The sequence below is a fragment of the Oncorhynchus kisutch genome, unplaced genomic scaffold (genome assembly GCF_002021735.2).
Source record: "Oncorhynchus kisutch isolate 150728-3 unplaced genomic scaffold, Okis_V2 Okis06b-Okis10b_hom, whole genome shotgun sequence".
Lineage (NCBI taxonomy): Eukaryota > Metazoa > Chordata > Actinopteri > Salmoniformes > Salmonidae > Oncorhynchus > Oncorhynchus kisutch.
Window position 1 is genome coordinate 15,785,803 of NW_022261983.1, and position 19,247 is coordinate 15,805,049.

A 19,247-nucleotide genomic window follows, 5' to 3' on the forward strand; every position below is an offset into this window, starting at 1 on the left:
AATTTGATAGCTGTCATGATTCAGTCACGGCAGTAAATGTATTCGCAATCACATGCATATTTTGGCGATGATAAAAATGTCCAAACAATAAAATCGCACAGTTGGAAAGTACATTTATTTGGTTGAGACTTGACTTGGGATGTTTATGCCAATGCATCATCCGAGTTTCATCAGTGGTTTTAACTATTACAGCAAGGCTATTGTATCACATTTGCAACTCAGAGGGCGGGCACACGGAGAGCAAGACTGGGCGATATCCTTCTTCTATTGGTTAGTTGAGCTGTCGATCAGCAGAATTTTTTTGGGGGACTGGCGAAAGAACGTCTTTGCTTTGGTCGGTAGCCGAAACGGCATCGAACTTTAGAATGACCAGAAACTAAGTCCGAATCAGGTAGGATTCGTTACCGCATTATTTAATAGGCTACATGAAGCGTTTACTAATGTCTTGAATATTACTTTTGATGTACTATGAACTGGCTTACTTGGGTGTTTTCTTTGACATTTTCTGGAAATGTATTGTTTCCTGAGGGTTGGTGAAAGCCAAGCCCTCGATGCTTTACTTTCATTCATCATCAACAATAACCTCAATTGTGTGAAGTGCATATGTATCGATAAAGGCATGTTGGGTGACGACTTCTCGTGAAACGGGGGTGTTTTAGAATTACGGAAGTTGATTTTGAGCGAGTATGGGCATGTTTTTCTGTTGTGCAAAGTTGCGTTGCATCTCGGTGTCATCCGCTCGCTACGTGATAATAATAGTTGCGGTCGAAGCTCCACACTCGTCTTTATGTGAGCATCTGTCATAACTTTCCACGTTGAACACACAATGACAGACAATGTCATTACACGTCTGATGTAGGATTCTAGTGATTCTAATGATTGTAGTAGCCTACTGCTGGATATGGTGAAATTAAATGAAAGGTCTAGAAATAACTATCAGAATGGCAGTTGTCCAAAGTGATGAGATTTTGTAGGTTACTAAATCAATCAATCCATCAAATAAATACAATTTGATGTATAAAGCCCGTTTTACATCAGCTGATACCTCAAAGTGCTGTACAGAAACCCAGCCTAAAACCCCAAACATCAAGCAATGCAGGTGTAGAAGCACGGTGGCTAGGAATGATTATATTAGATAGTGATTATGGAATAACATTTGTTACTTTCCTTTCTTGACTTCGCTATCAGTAACACTCATGGAATTAAAGTGTAGACATGCCAGTAGGACTGTTTCCTAGCAACAGATCAAGACGTATCTATAGGTCAGTGGTCTATGTTCATAACAAGTCCGAAAGCCAAACCCACTGTATGAATTTCCGTGCATACGCGAAGTCCTGAAAAACAACGTTTGCGTCCCAAATAGCATCATATTCCCTACATAGTGCATTACTTTTGACCAGGACCGTAGCAGACTTTGTTTCAGCTGGAGTGAGGGTGATTTCATGCTTCACTGACAGCATCTTCTCAACAATAGTCTGAGGCTTTCTGCGATCAACATTGTGTGTGTGTGTGTGTGTGTGTGTGTGTGTGATTATCCATGTGACCTGAATGTTCCTCCCACGCTGGGGGGAATCTGTTATATTGCTCCAAGATTACTGCCTTTAAATCCTGTGTGTGTGTGGAGGGAGGGGGTCTAGTCTTAGAAGTGGGACATACACATTCACGTCATACTATCTCTGTCACACACACTATCTCTGTCACATGTAAATGCATGTGACAGAGATGAGAGAGAGAGAGACCAGGGCCAATAGGGATCAGACCCAACAGTAGTGCACTACATAGGGACTAGGGTTCTATTTGTGATGTAGCCAGTGTGTTCAGGCAGGAGGCCCGGTCTGAATCTAGGTCACCAGCAGCAGCAGCATCATCAGCGGCAGCAGCATCATCACATAGACAACACTGTAGCATACACCTCTAACACACACGCCTATACACACGTTTGTACACTCTCAAGCGCACACACACAAAGTTCTCCATCTGTCTAGTCCCAACATCGGTGCTAACTCAGTCCTAACCAACGTTCCCTCTAAACTGAGCGCGGCGCGCAGTGGCCTGAGAAGCACAAGATTGAACTTTACTCAACTTTCTAGAGTGTGTTCCCTGTTAGTTAACACCAATCTACATTTAGCTTTACTGTGGCGACAGTGGCCAATTTCAATGCAAACATACCTGAAACAAAACTACCTATGCAAGAGATTTTGTTGAAGGCAGAACGCGTCACAGTAGGATTCTATTGAGCACGACTCAGCCCATACTCTACACAGACTGGTGGGGCATAACCAATCAGAACTGCAGTTAGGCCTATATGCAAATAGATCATTGCCATATATGGATTTGTGCCATTTACTTTAAACTGGACTGTGTTTACAGCTGTGGTATCACTGACATTGCTCGTCCCAAATATTTATACGTTCTTAATTCCATTTCTTTACTGAGATTTGTGTGTATATGTTGTGAAATTGTTAGATATTACTGCACTGTCGGAGCTAGAAACGCAAGCATTTCACTACACCCATAATAACATCTGACTTGATAGTGAGTAGATGTGCTTGCTTTGAGATCAAATCAAGAGCAGCATGTAGCCACGTGTCCACATTTGAGTTCATATCCTTTACTAGTCAGTGAGTTATTAGCCCAGTTATAGATCATTAGTAGTCAGTAGTAGGGGAGTGATTGCTTCCTACAAGAGCACAAAACATTTCTAGACAAGTAGGTCAGGTAAAGAGCTTTTTCTTTGTCTTTAAGGGGGCAGTGTTGTATTTTGAGACAGGCGTGAATAATCTAAGTAGCCAATAGGCAAAGGGCAGCATCATGTGTCTGATTCTCTGTAATAATGCTATGGGAACAATCATGCATTTTATTTTGTAAAGCGTAAACAACACGACAACATTTTCAGTCACCTCCTTGTCTGAAGGACAAGTAGATAAACAGGTTCATGTTAAGCCCTGTATGTTGTTGTTTTTCTTTCAAAAGTCTCATGGAATGTCGGCTGACATTGAACACCACACATTGGCTGCTACTGTAGGCTGAATGACAGAACAGCTGTTTACATGTTGAATTGTTATTGGATGCATTTTCTCTATTGCTGTTGATGGTAGGCCACTCTGGTAGGCCACTCTGGTAGGCCACTCTGGTAGGCCACTCTGGTAGGCCACTCTGGTAGACCACTCTGGTAGGCCACTCTGGTAGGCCTACATTATGATCACATAGCCACAGTAGCCTACTTGACCACTAGAGGTCGACCGATTTAATCGGCATGGGCAATTTAATTAGGGCCGATTTCAAGTTTTCATAACAATCGTTAAATGGCATTTTTGGGCGCCGATTATGGCCGATTACATTGCACTCCATGAGGAGACTGGCAGACCTGCAGAGTTATATGGACTTTTTGACATCACTGTGACACTACTAACACCTTCCTGTTTGGTTTTCATGTTGGCAGCACACAGGTACAACAGGAATATATGGAATGGAAAATATGACCTGAAAAAATTAATTGATATGAATCTGAATATTGTATCTGTAACCCCCAACTAAAAAAGGACCACATGAATATAAAATGTGGTCTGTAGTGGACAGTTCCTGTATTTACCAAATCATGAGACCAAACCATCACACAAGTCAGAGTTATCATAAAGTCCATCTTTATTTATAATGAGCTCCATCACAACCCTGTGACTCTCAGATCAATTCAGTGTCTATAAATGAATCCTCTGAGAGTCCCTTACACATTGCAACTGAGATCCTTTATAGCAAAGACACACATAGCCAGACAGCATTGGCTATAAATTATCGTTCAGCTTTGGTCTCCTAAACTATGTTCTTATCTCGCTCTTGGTACCACTCAGGACCATAAAACAAAACCTCATCAACAGGCATATATCAAATACACCCCTCCTGGACAAGATCACAGAGACACAGTGACTGGCACACAGACATTGTGGAGCCAAGAGATAATTGGTTCCCCCTCAACCACCCCTTCACATGGTTTAAAATACATGTTTACATATGAAGACAAGCTTGACCTTTCCCCTCTCTGAGGCCCTAGTAACTGACCCCAGGACAGAGAAAGGATAACTGCAAATGGCCACCACTATAGAACAACAAGATACATTCTGATGAGAAGTAACTGACCCCAGGACAGATAACAGATCACTGCAACCGGCCACCACTATAGTACAACAAGATACATTCTGATGAGAAGTAACTGACCCCAGTACAGATAACAGATCACTGCAACCGGCCACCACTATAGTACAACAAGATACATTCTGATGAGAAGTAACTGACCCCAGGACAGATCAAGGATAACTGCAACCGGCCACCACTATAGAACAACAAGATACGTTCTGATGAGAAGTAACTGACCCCAGGACAGATAAAGGATAACTGCAACTGGCCACCACTATAGTACAACAAGATACATTCTGATGAGAAGTAACTGACCCCAGGACAGAGAAAGGATAACTGCAAATGGCCACCACTATAGTACAACAAGATACGTTCTGATGAGAAGTAACTGATCCCAGGACAGAGAAAGGATAACTGCAAATGGCCACCACTATAGTACAACAAGATACATTCTGATGAGAAGTAACTGACCCCAGGACAGAGAAAGGATAACTGCAACCAGCCACCACTACAGTACAACAAGATACATTCTGATGAGAAGTAACTGACCCCAGGACAGATCAAGGATAACTGCAAATGGCCACCATTATAGTACAACAAGATACATTCTGATGAGAAGTAACTGACCCCAGGACAGAGAACAGATAACTGCAACCGGCCACCACTACAGTACAACAAGATACATTCTGATGAGAAGTAACTGACCCCAGGACAGAGAACAGATAACTGCAACCAGCCACCACTACAGTACAACAAGATACATTCTGATGAGAAGTAACTGACCCCAGGACAGAGAAAGGATAACTGCAAATGGCCACCACTATAGAACAACAAGATACGTTCTGATGAGAAGTAACTGATCCCAGGACAGAGAACAGATAACTGCAACCGGCCACCACTACAGTACAACAAGATACATTCTGATGAGAAGTAACTGATCCCCAGGAAATACAAATTAGGACTTTTTTTGTTGATTATCTTTAGGAGCCCTGAGAGAGACAGAGACAGTGTGTTATAATCTGTAGGGTTCTAGAGACAGAGACAGTGTGCTATAATCTGTAGGGTTCTAGAGACAGAGACAGTGTGCTATAATCTGTAGAATTCTAGAGACAGTGTGTTATAATCTGTAGGATTCTAGAGACAGTGTGCTATAATCTGTAGAATTCTAGAGACAGTGTGTTATAATCTGTAGGATTCTAGAGACAGTGTGTTATAATCTGTAGGATTCTAGAGACAGTGTGTTATAATCTGTAGGATTCTAGAGACAGTGTGTTATAATCTGCAGGATTCTAGAGACAGTGTGCTATAATCTGTAGGATTCTAGAGACAGTGTGTTATAATCTGTAGGATTCTAGAGACAGTGTGTTATAATCTGTAGGATTCTAGAGACAGTGTGTTATAATCTGCAGGATTCTAGAGACAGTGTGTTATAACCTGTAGGATTCTAGAGACAGTGTGTTATAATCTGTAGGATTCTAGAGACAGTGTGTTTTAATCTGTAGGATTCTAGAGACAGTGTGTTATAATCTGTAGGATTCTAGAGACAGTGTGTTATAATCTGTAGGGTTCTAGAGACAGAGACAGTGTGCTATAATCTGTAGGGTTCTAGAGACAGAGACAGTGTGCTATAATCTGTAGGATTCTAGAGACAGTGTGTTATAATCTGTAGGATTCTAGAGACAGAGACAGTGTGTTATAATCTGTAGGATTCTAGAGACAGTGTGTTATAATCTGTAGGATTCTAGAGACAGTGTGTTATAACCTGTAGGATTCTAGAGACAGTGTGTTATAATCTGTAGGATTCTAGAGACAGTGTGTTATAATCTGTAGGATTCTAGAGACAGTGTGTTTTAATCTGTAGGATTCTAGAGACAGTGTGTTATAATCTGTAGGATTCTAGAGACAGTGTGTTATAATCTGTAGGATTCTAAAGACTGTGTTATAATCTGTAGGATTCTAGAGACAGTGTGTTATAATCTGTAGGATTCTAGAGACAGTGTGTTATAACCTGTAGGATTCTAGAGACAGTGTGTTATAATCTGTAGGATTCTAGAGACAGTGTGTTATAATCTGTAGGATTCTAGAGACAGTGTGTTTTAATCTGTAGGATTCTAGAGACAGTGTGTTATAATCTGTAGGATTCTAGAGACAGTGTGTTATAATCTGTAGGATTCTAAAGACTGTGTTATAATCTGTAGGATTCTAGAGACAGTGTGTTATAATCTGTAGTATTCTAGAGACCGTGTGTTATAATCTGTAGGATTCTAGAGACAGTGTGTTATAATCTGTAGGATTCTAGAGACAGTGTGTTATAATCTGTAGGATTCTAGAGACAGTGTGTTATAATCTGTAGGATTCTAGAGACAGTGTGTTATAATCTGTAGGATTCCAGAGACGGTGTGTTATAACCTGTAGGATTCTAGAGACAGTGTGTTATAATCTGTAGGATTCTAGAGACAGTGTGTTTTAATCTGTAGGATTCTAGAGACAGTGTGTTATAATCTGTAGGATTCTAGAGACAGTGTGTTATAATCTGTAGGATTCTAGAGACAGTGTGCTATAATCTGTAGGATTCCAGAGACAGTGTGTTATAACCTGTAGGATTCTAGAGACAGTGTGTTATAATCTGTAGGATTCTAGAGACAGTGTGTTTTAATCTGTAGGATTCTAGAGACAGTGTGTTATAATCTGTAGGATTCTAGAGACAGTGTGTTATAATCTGTAGGATTCTAGAGACAGTGTGTTATAATCTGTAGGGTTCTAGAGACAGAGACAGTGTGCTATAATCTGTAGGATTCCAGAGACAGTGTGTTATAACCTGTAGGATTCTAGAGACAGTGTGTTATAATCTGTAGGATTCTAGAGACAGTGTGTTATAATCTGTAGTATTCTAGAGACAGTGTGTTATAATCTGTAGTATTCTAGAGACAGTGTGTTATAATCTGTAGGATTCTAGAGACAGTGTGTTATAATCTGTAGGATTCTAGAGACTGTGTTATAATCTGTAGGATTCTAGAGACAGTGTGTTATAATCTGTAGGATTCTAGAGACAGTGTGTTATAATCTGTAGGATTCTAGAGACAGTGTGTTATAATCTGTAGGGTTCTAGAGACAGAGACTGTGCTATAATCTGTAGGGTTCTAGAGACAGAGACAGTGTGCTATAATCTGTAGGATTCTAGAGACAGTGTGTTATAATCTGTAGGATTCTAGAGACCGTGTGTTATAATCTGTAGGATTCTAGAGACAGTGTGTTATAATCTGCAGGATTCTAGAGACAGTGTGTTATAATCTGTAGGATTCTAGAGACAGTGTGTTATAATCTGTAGGATTCTAGAGACAGTGTGTTATAATCTGTAGGATTCTAGAGACAGTGTGTTATAATCTGTAGGATTCTAGAGACAGTGTGTTATAATCTGTAGGATTCTAGAGACAGTGTGTTATAATCTGTAGGATTCTAGAGACAGTGTGTTATAATCTGTAGGATTCTAGAGACAGTGTGTTATAATCTGTAGGATTCTAGAGACAGAGACAGTGTGCTATAATCTGTAGGGTTCTAGAGACAGAGACAGTGTGCTATAATCTGTAGGATTCTAGAGACAGTGTGTTATAACCTGTAGGATTCTAGAGACAGTGTGTTATAATCTGTAGGATTCTAGAGACAGTGTGTTATAATCTGTAGGATTCTAGAGACAGTGTGTTATAATCTGTAGGATTCTAGAGACAGTGTGTTCTAATCTGTAGGATTCTAGAGACAGAGACAGAGTGTTATAATCTGTAGGGTTCTAGAGACAGTGTGCTATAATCTGTAGGATTCTAGAGACAGTGTGTTATAATCTGTAGGATTCTAGAGACAGTGTGTTATAATCTGTAGGATTCTACAGACAGTGTGTTATAATCTGTAGGATTCTAGAGACAGTGTGTTATAATCTGTAGGATTCTAGAGACAGTGTGTTATAATCTGTAGGATTCTAGAGACAGTGTGTTATAATCTGTAGGATTCTAGAGACAGTGTCTGAAAAACATACACTAGTTATTTTCTAACAGATCAGTGACAAAGAAGCAGATCTCAATATGCTCTAGTGTAACTGTGGTTCTGTTAGATTGACTGTGTCTGTGTGGTTCTGTTAGATTGACTGTGTCTGTGTGGTTCTGTTAGATTGACTGTGTGGTTCTGTTAGATTGACTGTGTCTGTGTGGTTCTGTTAGATTGACTGTGTCTGTGTGGTTCTGTTAGATTGACCGTGTGGTTCTGTTAGATTGACTGTGACTGTGTGGTTCTGTTAGATTGACCGTGTGGTTCTGTTAGATTGACTGTGACTGTGTGGTTCTGTTAGATTGACTGTGTCTGTGTGGTTCTGTTACATTGTCCAAGTGGTTCTGTTAGATTGACTGTGTCTGTGTGGTTCTGTTAGATTGACTGTGACTGTGTGGTTCTGTTAGATTGACTGTGACTGTGTGGTTCTGTTAGATTGACTGTGTCTGTGTGGTTCTGTTAGATTGACTGTGTGGTTCTGTTAGATTGACTGTGTCTGTGTGGTTCTGTTAGATTGACTGTGTGGTTCTGTTAGATTGACTGTGTCTGCGTGGTTCTGTTAGATTGACTGTGTCTGTGTGTTTCTGTTAGATTGACTGTGTGGTTCTGTTAGATTGACTGTGTGGTTCTGTTAGATTGACTGTGTCTGTGTGGTTCTGTTAGATTGACTGTGTCTGTGTGGTTCTGTTAGATTGACTGTTTCTGTGTGGTTCTGTTAGATTGACTGTGTGGTTCTGTTAGATTGACTGTGTGGTTCTGTTAGATTGACTGTGTCTGTGTGGTTCTGTTAGATTGACTGTGTCTGTGTGGTTCTGTTAGATTGACTGTGTCTGTGTGGTTCTGTTAGATTGACTGTGTGGTTCTGTTAGATTGACTGTGTCTGTGTGGTTCTGTTAGATTGACTGTGTCTGTGTGGTTCTGTTAGATTGACTGTTTCTGTGTGGTTCTGTTAGATTGACTGTTTCTGTGTGGTTCTGTTAGATTGACTGTGTCTGTGTGGTTCTGTTAGATTGACTGTGTCTGTGTGGTTCTGTTAGATTGACTGTGTCTGTGTGGTTCTGTTAGATTGACTGTGTCTGTGTGGTTCTGTTAGATTGACTGTGTCTGTGTGGTTCTGTTAGATTGACTGTGACTGTGTGGTTCTGTTAGATTGACTGTGTCTGTGTGGTTCTGTTAGATTGACTGTGTCTGTGTGGTTCTGTTAGATTGACTGTGTCTGTGTGGTTCTGTTAGATTCACTGTGTCTGTGTGGTTCTGTTAGATTGACTGTGACTGTGTGGTTCTGTTAGATTGACTGTGACTGTGTGGTTCTGTTAGATTGACTGTGTCTGTGTGGTTCTGTTAGATTGACTGTGTCTGTGTGGTTCTGTTAGATTGACTGTGTGGTTCTGTTAGATTGACTGTGTGGTTCTGTTAGATTGACTGTGTCTGCGTGGTTCTGTTAGATTGACTGTGTCTGTGTGTTTCTGTTAGATTGACTGTGTGGTTCTGTTAGATTGACTGTGTGGTTCTGTTAGATTGACTGTCTGTGTGGTTCTGTTAGATTGACTGTGTCTGTGTGGTTCTGTTAGATTGACTGTGTATGTGTGGTTCTGTTAGATTGACTGTGTGGTTCTGTTAGATTGACTGTGTGGTTCTGTTAGATTGACTGTGTGGTTCTGTTAGATTGACTGTGTCTGCGTGGTTCTGTTAGATTGACTGTGTCTGTGTGTTTCTGTTAGATTGACTGTGTGGTTCTGTTAGATTGACTGTCTGTGTGGTTCTGTTAGATTGACTGTGTCTGTGTGGTTCTGTTAGATTGACTGTGTGGTTCTGTTAGATTGACTGTCTGTGTGGTTCTGTTAGATTGACTGTGTCTGTGTGGTTCTGTTAGATTGACTGTTTCTGTGTGGTTCTGTTAGATTGACTGTGTGGTTCTGTTAGATTGACTGTGTCTGTGTGGTTCTGTTAGATTGACTGTGTCTGTGTGGTTCTGTTAGATTGACTGTGTCTGTGTGGTTCTGTTAGATTGACTGTGACTGTGTGGTTCTGTTAGATTGACTGTGACTGTGGGGTTCTGTTAGATTGACTGTGTCTGTGTGGTTCTGTTAGATTGACTGTGTCTGTGTGGTTCTTTTAGATTGACTGTGTCTGTGTGGTTCTGTTAGATTCACTGTGTCTGTGTGGTTCTGTTAGATTGACTGTGTCTGTGTGGTTCTGTTAGGCCTACAGTCACAGTCAATCTATCTGTTAGGTCTGTAGATTGAACCAAAGATGTCCGCAGGGGGAGATGGAACCACTGTTTGCATCCCAAATGGCACCCTATTCCCTAAATACTGGACTCTGTTTTACCAGGGGGAGATGGAACCACTGTCTGCATCCCAAATGGCACCCTATTCCCTAAATACTGGACTCCGTTTTACCAGGGGGAGTTCTTTAAGGGACAGACCATGTGTTTTGTGTTATCCGTCTGGAGGGAAACGGGTGGGTTCAGCCCAGTGGGTCATGTGGTTCCACTGGTGTTGTTGTCCTGCAACACTAACTCTGACCCTCCCGGTGTGTGTTTGACAGTCGTACGGTGACCCTTTGAACAGTCTCACTCAATCAATCAATCAATCAATCAATGAACCTCCCAGATGTCCTCACTAAGGTGTGTGTTTGGGGGCAGGGTAGGACACATTGTGTACACTGGGATGGCTTCTAGTGAAAACCTGTCCATCTCCTCTTTCTGCCTCTGGTGAAACCAGTTTTTATACAAGTCTGTGTGTGAAACCAGTCTTTATACAGTCTGTGTGTGAAACCAGTCTTTATACAGTCTGTGTGTGAAACCAGTCTTTATACAGTCTATGTGTGAAACCAGTCTTTATACAGTCTGTGTGTGAAACCAGTCTTTATACAGTCTGTGTGAAACCAGTCTTTATACAAGTCTGTGTGAAACCAGTCGTTATACAGTCTGTGTGAAACCAGTCTTTATACAAGTCTATGTGTGAAACCAGTCTTTATACAGTCTGTGTGTGAAACCAGTCTTTATACAGTCTGTGTGTGAAACCAGTCTTTATACAGTCTGTGTGTGAAACCAGTCTTTATACAGTCTGTGTGTGAAACCAGTCTTTATACAGTCTGTGTGTGAAACCAGTCTGTATACAGTCTGTGTGTGAAACCAGTCTGTATACAAGTCTATGTGTGAAACCAGTCTTTATACAGTCTGTGTGTGAAACCAGTCTTTATACAGTCTGTGTGTGAAACCAGTCTTTATACAGTCTGTGTGTGAAACCAGTCTGTATACAGTCTGTGTGCGAAACCAGTCTGTATACAAGTCTATGGGTGAAAACAATGCACTTGAGATGGAGGTTTTAGTGAAGACTGAAGTAAGCTTCTTCTATCCTGTACCTTCAGCCAAACTACCTCAGAATGTTCTGGTCTGGTACAGGCCGTACTCTACCTTCAGCCAAACTACCTCAACATGTTCTGGTCTGGTACAGGCTGTACTCTATCCTCTACTTTCAGCCAAACTACCTCAACATGTTCTGGTCTGGTACAGGCTTCTTCTATCCTGTACCTTCAGCCAAACTACCTCAGCATGTTCTGGTCTGGTAGAGGCCATACTCTACCTTCAGCCAAACTACCTCAGCATGTTCTGGTCTGGTACAGGCTGTACTCTACCTTCAGCCAAACTACCTCAGAATGTTCTGGTCTGGTACAGGCCATACTCTACCTTCAGACAAACTACCTCAGCAAGTTCTGGTCTGGTACAGGCCATACTCTACCTTCAGCCAAACTACCTCAGCATGTTCTGGTCTGGTACAGGCCATACTCTACCTTCAGCCAAACTACCTCAGCATGTTCTGGTCTGGTACAGGCCGTACTCTACCTTCAGCCAAACTACCTCAGCATGTTCTGGTCTGGTACAGGCTTCTTCTACCCTGTACCTTCAGCCAAACTACCTCAGCATGTTCTGGTCTGGTACAGGCTGTACTCTACCTTCAGCCAAACTACCTCAGCATGTTCTGGTCTGGTACAGGCTGTACTCGAACCCATAGCGTCAGTAGAGCTCTTTTGTTTCATACCCATGGATTTATGTTTGTATCTGCTATGTGGGAAACAGTCATCTTGAATGTGAATAGCGACGATCTGCTTGAAGCTGGTTGCTGCTAGTGTCTGGTCTCTGGTTGGCTGGTTGCTGCTAGTGTCTGGTCTCTGGTTGGCTGGTTGCTGCTAGTGTCTGGTCTCTGGTTGGCTGGTTGCTGCTAGTGTCTGGTCTCTGGTTGGCTGGTTGCTGCTAGTGTCTGGTCTCTGCTTGAAGCTGGTTGCTGCTAGTGTCTGGTCTCTGGTTGGCTGGTTGCTGCTAGTGTCTGGTCTCTGGTTGGCTGGTTGCTGCTAGTGTCTGGTTGGCTGGTTGCTGCTAGTGTCTGGTTGGCTGGTTGCTGCTAGTGTCTGGTCTCTGGTTGGCTGGTTGCTGCTAGTGTCTGGTCTCTGCTTGAAGCGGGTTGCTGCTAGTGTCTGGTCTCTGGTTGGCTGGTTGCTGCTAGTGTCTGGTCTCTGGTTGGCTGGTTGCTGCTAGTGTCTGGTCTCTGGTTGGCTGGTTGCTGCTAGTGTCTGGTCTCTGGTTGGCTGGTTGCTGCTAGTGTCTGGTCTCTGGCTAGCTGGTTGCTGCTAGTGTCTGGTCTCTGGTTGGCTGGTTGCTGCTAGTGTCTGGTCTCTGGTTGGCTGGTTGCTGCTAGTGTCTGGTCTCTGGTTGGCTGGTTGCTGCTAGTGTCTGGTCTCTGGTTGGCTGGTTGCTGCTAGTGTCTGGTCTCTGGTTGGCTGGTTGCTGCTAGTGTCTGGTCTCTGGTTGGCTGGTTGCTGCTAGTGTCTGGTCTCTGGTTGGCTGGTTGCTTTCCTCCAGTTAAAGGGAAGTGGTTTGATCTGTTTTGCACATCATCGTCAGACATCCTCTACTCTCCTCTTATCTCCCCTACTGTCTCTCCTCACTGCTGTCTGTCTGGTCTACAAGCTACTGTCTCTCCTCACTGCCGTCTGTCTGGTCTACAAGCTACTGTCTCTCCTTCCTGCTGTCTGTCTGACCCTCCTTGTTGTCGTACTGTGGTGGTGCAGAGCGTCAAACTGACTTCAGGGGAAATACACACGTTCCAGTCTGAACGCTGTCAGAGTGAAGAGTATCAGACCACAGGGACACGAAGTTACAACCATCCGCTAATGACGTGTGTGTGTGTGTGTGTCTCTGTGTGTGTGTGTGTGTGTGTGTGTGTGTGTAGGAGCCAGGCGGTACAGCAGGATGTCTATAGAAGCTGAGGCGCTGCTGCAGGAGGCTAAGGAGAGTATAGAAGCAGCTCAGAATTACAGGAGCGAACTACAACAACGCCTACATGGACTCAGCCAAGCACGCAAACAGGTATTAACACAACTACACTGGTCCAACCCTCACGCAAACAGGTATTAACACAACTACACTGGTCCAACCCTCACGCAAACAGGTAACAACACAACTACACTGGTCCAACCCTCACGCAACCAGGTAGTAACACAACTACACTGGTCCAACCCTCACGCAAACAGGTAACACCACAACTACACTGGTCCAACCCTCACGCAACCAGGTAGTAACACAACTACACTGGTCCAACCCTCACGCAAACAGGTAACAACACAACTACACTGGTCCAACCCTCACGCAACCAGGTAGTAACACAACTACACTGGTCCAACCCTCACGCAAACAGGTAGTAACACAACTACACTGGTCCAACCCTCACGCAAACAGGTGATAACACAACTACACTGGTCCAAGCCTCATTCAGATTAGAGGTTCGACCTACGGCATGGCCGATTAATTCGTTCCGATTTCAAGTTTCATAACAATCGGTAATCTGCATTTTTGGACACCGATTCTGAACGATTACATTGCAGTCCATGAGGAGACTGAGTGGCAGGCTGACCACCTGTTACTCCATGAGGAGACTGCGTGGCAGGCTGACTACCTGTTACTCCATGAGGAGACTGAGTGGCAGGCTGATCACCTGTTACTCCATGAGGAGACTGAGTGGCAGGCTGACCACCTGTTACTCCATGAGGAGACTGAGTGGCAGGCTGACCACCTGTTACTCCACGTGGAGACTGAGTGGCAGGCTGACCACCTGTTACTCCACGTGGAGACTGAGTGGCAGGCTGACCACCTGTTACTCCATGAGGAGACTGAGTGGCAGGCTGACCACCTGTTACTCCATGAGGAGACTGAGTGGCAGGCTGACCACCTGTTACTCCATGAGGAGACTGAGTGGCAGGCTGACCACCTGTTAGTCCATGAGGAGACTGAGTGGCAGGCTGACCACCTGTTACTCCACGTGGAGACTGAGTGGCAGGCTGACTACCTGTTACGAGTGCAGCAAGGAGCCAAGGTAAGTTGCTAGCTGGCATTAAACTTCTCTTATAAAAAACAATCAATCTTCACATAATCACTAGTTAACTACACATGGTTGATGATATTACTAGTGTAACTAGCTTGACGTGCGTTGCATATAATCGATGTGGTGCCTGTTAATTTCTCATCGAATCACAGCCTACTTCGCCAAATGGGTGATGATGTAACAAAAACACAATCGTTGCACGAATGTCCCTAACTATAAACATCAATGCCTTTCTTAAAATCAATACACAGAAGTATATATTTTTTAAACCTGCATATTTAGTTCAAATAAATTCATGTTAGAAGGCAATATTAACTAGGGAAATTGTGTCAGTTCTCTTGCGTTCAGTGTAAGCAGAGTCAGGGTTTATGCAACAGTTTGGGCCGCCTGGCTCGTTGTAAACTAATTTGCCAGAATTGTACATAATTATGACATAACATTGAAGGTTGTACAATGTAACAGCAATATTTAGACTTAGGGATGCCATCCGTTAGATAAAATACAGAACGGTTCCGTATTTCACTGAAAGAATAAATGTTTTGTTTTCGAAATGATGGTTTCCTGATTTGACCATATTAATGACCAAAGGCTCGTATTTCTGTGTGTTATTATATTATAATTATGTCTATGATTTGATAGAGCAGTCTGACTGAGTGGTGGTAGGCAGCAACAGGCTCGTAAGCATTCATTCAAACAGCACTTTCCTGCGTTTGCCAGCAGCTCTTCGCTGTGCTTCAAGCATTGAGCTGTTTATGACTTCAAGCCTATCAACTCCCGAGATTAGGCTGGCAATACTATAGTGCCTATAAGAACATCCAATAGTCAAAGGTATATGAAATAGAAATGGTATAGAGAGAGAAATAGTCCTATAATTCCTGTAATAACTACAACCTAAAACTTCTTACCTGGGAATATTGAACCACCAGCTTTCATATGTTCTCATGTTCTGAGCAAGGAACTTAAACGTCAGCTTTCTTACACGGCACATATTGCACTTTTACTTTCTTCTCCAACACTGTGTTTTTTGCATTATTTAAACCAAATGTAACATGTTTCATTTATTTATGTGAGACTAAATAGATTTTATTGACGTATTATATTAAGTTAAAATAAAAGTGTTTAATTGTTCTTTCAGTATTGTTGTAATTGTAACATTATTTTGTAATTTGTAACATTATTACAAATATAAATATTAAAATCGGCCATTAATCGGTATCGGCTTTTTTTGGTCCTCCAATAATCAGTATCGGTGTTGAAAAATCATAATCGGTCGACTTCTAGTTGATGATAAATCAATGAGCTGAATAATCAGAGCCGGAACTAAAGACTACACAGACCAGGACCTCATCTAGTATCAGGAAGATGTTACAGCCTTCCCTCTCCCTCTCCCCCTCCTCCCTCTCCCCCTCCTCCCTCTCCCCCTCCTCCCTCTCCCCCTCCTCCCTCTCCTCCCTCTCCCCATCCCTCTCCTCCCTCTCCCCCAATAATCAGAGCCGGGACTAAAGACTACACAGACCAGGACCTCATCTAGTATCAGGAAGATGTTACACAGCCTTCCCTCTCCCCTCCCCCTCTCCCGCTTCCTCTCCCCCCCCACCCCACTCCCCTCTCCCCCCTCCTCCCTCTCCCCCCACCCCCACTCCCCCTCCCTCTCCTCCCCTTCCTCCCTCCCTCCCTCTCCCCTTCCTCCCTCTCCCCTCCCTCCTCCCTCTCCCCCTCCCTCCTCCCTCTCCCCCCCCCCCTCCCTCTCCCCCTCCCCCCTCTCCCCCTCCTCCCTCTCCCCCTCCTCCTCTCCCCCTCCTCTCCCCTCTCCCTCTCCTCCCTCTCCCCCTCCTCCCTCTCCCTCTCCCCCTCCCTCCCCTCCTCTCCTCCCTCTCCCCCTCCTCCCTCTCCCCCTCCCCCCTCAGGCTAATTGTAAACAATATGTTATTTCCTGCTCCTCTAAAAGTAAACAGAGAAAGAGAGGTATATGAAAAGAGAGAGAGACTCCCCCTCCTCCTCCCTCTCCTCCCTCCCCCTCTAAAAGTAAAACAGAGAAAGAGAGGTATATGAAAAGAGAGAGAGAGACAAACACGACTCATTGGCCAAACCGGGGGCGGAGTCGTCCAACTCCCGTACTTAAAAGCCCATTCTATTGAAAACAGGCTGTTTAGTTCAGGTGAGGACTTCCATCTGCGTCTGTAACATCCATCCATCTGGTGACAGATCAGAATGTTCTAAAATCCTGATTAAAACCAAGATGTCTCCGTTTCCCCCCCCCCACCAGAGAGATGTTTCCATCCAGCTGACGTGTTGCAGGTGAAAGGCAGTGTGTGATGACGTAGTGTGTGTATAAAACAACTACTTCTGTGGTTCAATTCCCATCTACTGAATAGGGGGTGTAACGGTACACGTATTGGCACTGAACCATTCAGTACAGGGCCCTCGGGTTCGGTCTGCACTGTGAAACCCGGAACACATTAAATCTATATATTTTTTTTTAAATACATGAGGTCTATAGGCTGTGACGATGCTGGGCTGTAGCTCTCTGCCTCTTGAGTAAATCTGAGCTGAAAAACATTCCAGGCTATTCCGTAAAAAAACACAAAAAAAACATAGTCTATGTGCACGTTGTGATCAACATTCAAATGTCAATTGGTTCATTTCAAATTGTCCTTTTGTGAGGCGTAGCTGGGAACTAGTTGTGTATGATGGCGAGTGGTGGGGCTTCAATGAACCCAGGAGGATTCTCCATCCTTTAAATCTACATTTTGGCTTCCCAGTAAATTACAAATGGCGATGGACGAGAGTTGTGGCTGAAACCTTCCCTGTACTGTCACCACTGCTCAGTCAGACTTGTCACAGACTCCAGTCACCCAAGTTATAGACTGTTTTCTGTGCTACCGGAGCACCAAGTCTAGGACCAAAAAGCTTCTACCCCCCCAAGCCATAAGACTGCTGAACAATTCATAGAAATGGCCACTGGACTATTTACATTGACCCCCCCCTCTTGTACACTGCTGCTACTCGCAGTTTATTATCTATACATAGCCTTCAACTTCACCCCTACCTACATGTACAAGGACCTCAACCACCTGTATATAGCCTCTACACTGACTCAGTACCCGGTATCACCCTGTATATAACCTCCACATTGACTCAGTACCAGTAACCCCCTGTATATAACCTCCACACTGACTCAGTACCGTACCCCAACCCCCCTGTATATAACCTCCACACTGACTCAGTACCGGTAACCGCCCCCCCCCCTGTATATAACCTCCACACTGACTCAGTACTTACGAACTTCACCCCCTCTCGCAAGCATTTCAGCAAACGTGTAGTACCCCCTCTATAACCAAGAGAGCGGGTAGTAAACTCGCTCTGTATAACCAAGAGAACGGGTAGTACCCCTCTATATAACCAAGAGAGCGGGTAGTACTCGCTCTGTATAACCAAGAGAACGGGTAGTACCCCTCTATATAACCAAGAGAACGGGTAGTACCCCCTCTATATAACCAAGAGAACGGGTAGTACCCCTCTATATAACCAAGAGAACGGGTAGTACCCCCTCTATATAACCAAGAGAACGGGTAGTACCCCCTCTATATAACCAAGGGAACGGGTAGTACCCCCTCTATATAACCAAGAGAACGGGTAGTACCCTCTCTATATAACCAAGAGAACGGGTAGTACCCACTCTATATAACCAAGAGAACGGGTAGTACCCACTCTATATAACCGAGAGAACGGGTAGTACCCGCTCTGTATAACCAAGAGAACGGGTAGTACCCCCTCTATATAACCAAGAGAACAGGTAGTACCCCCTCTATATAACCAAGGGAACGGGTAGTACCCCCTCTATATAACCAAGAGAACGGGTAGTACCCCCTCTATATAACCAAGAGAATGCCAAAGTTATCAANGAGGTATATAAAAAGAGAGAGAGAGACTCCCCCTCCTCCTCCCTCCCCTCTAAAGTAAAACAGAGAAAGAGAGGTATATAAAAAGAGAGAGAGAGACTCCCCCTCCTCCTCCCTCCCCCTCTAAAAGTAAAACAGAGAAAGAGAGGTATATGAAAAGAGAGAGAGAGAGACTCCCCCTCCTCCTCCCTCCCCCTCTAAAAGTAAAACAGAGAAAGAGAGGTATATGAAAAGAGAGAGAGACTCCCCCTCCCCCTCCTCCTCCCTCCCCCTCTAAAAGTAAAACAGAGAAAGAGAGGTATATGAAAAGAGAGAGAGAGACAAACACGACTCATTGGCCAAACCGGGGGCGGAGTCGTCCAACTCCCGAACTTAAAAGCCCATTCTATTGAAAACAGGCTGTTTAGTTCAGGTGAGGACTTCCATCTGCGTCTGTAACATCCATCTATCTGGCAACAGATCAGAATGTTCTAAAATCCTGATTAAAACCAAGATGTCTCCGTTTCCCCCCCCCCACCAGAGAGATGTTTCCATCCAGCTGACGTGTTGCAGGTGAAAGGCAGTGTGTGATGACGTAGTGTGTGTATAAAACAACTACTTCTGTGGTTCAATTCCCATCTACTGAATAGGGGGTGTAACGGTACACGTATTGGCACTGAACCATTCAGTACAGGGCCCTCGGGTTCGGTCTGCACTGTGAAACCCGGAACACATTAAATCTATATATTTTTTTAAAAATACATGAGGTCTATAGGCTGTGACGATGCTGGGCTGTAGCTCTCTGCCTCTTGAGTAA

General features: G+C 43.7%; 1 protein-coding gene across 2 annotated transcripts in view; it reads left to right on the forward strand.

The window, feature by feature from the left end:
* The first annotated feature begins 265 nt into the window (after positions 1–265).
* Positions 266–19,247, forward strand: part of crlf3 (cytokine receptor-like factor 3) — a 36,652-nt gene continuing 17,670 nt past the window's right edge. For both annotated transcript variants that reach the window (XM_031813669.1, XM_031813670.1), the window contains exons 1-2: positions 266–391; positions 13,401–13,537. In XM_031813669.1, coding sequence (XP_031669529.1) covers positions 13,421–13,537 — 117 coding nt within the window. In that variant the 5' untranslated portion in view covers positions 266–391; positions 13,401–13,420. The remainder of the gene's footprint in view (positions 392–13,400; positions 13,538–19,247) is intronic.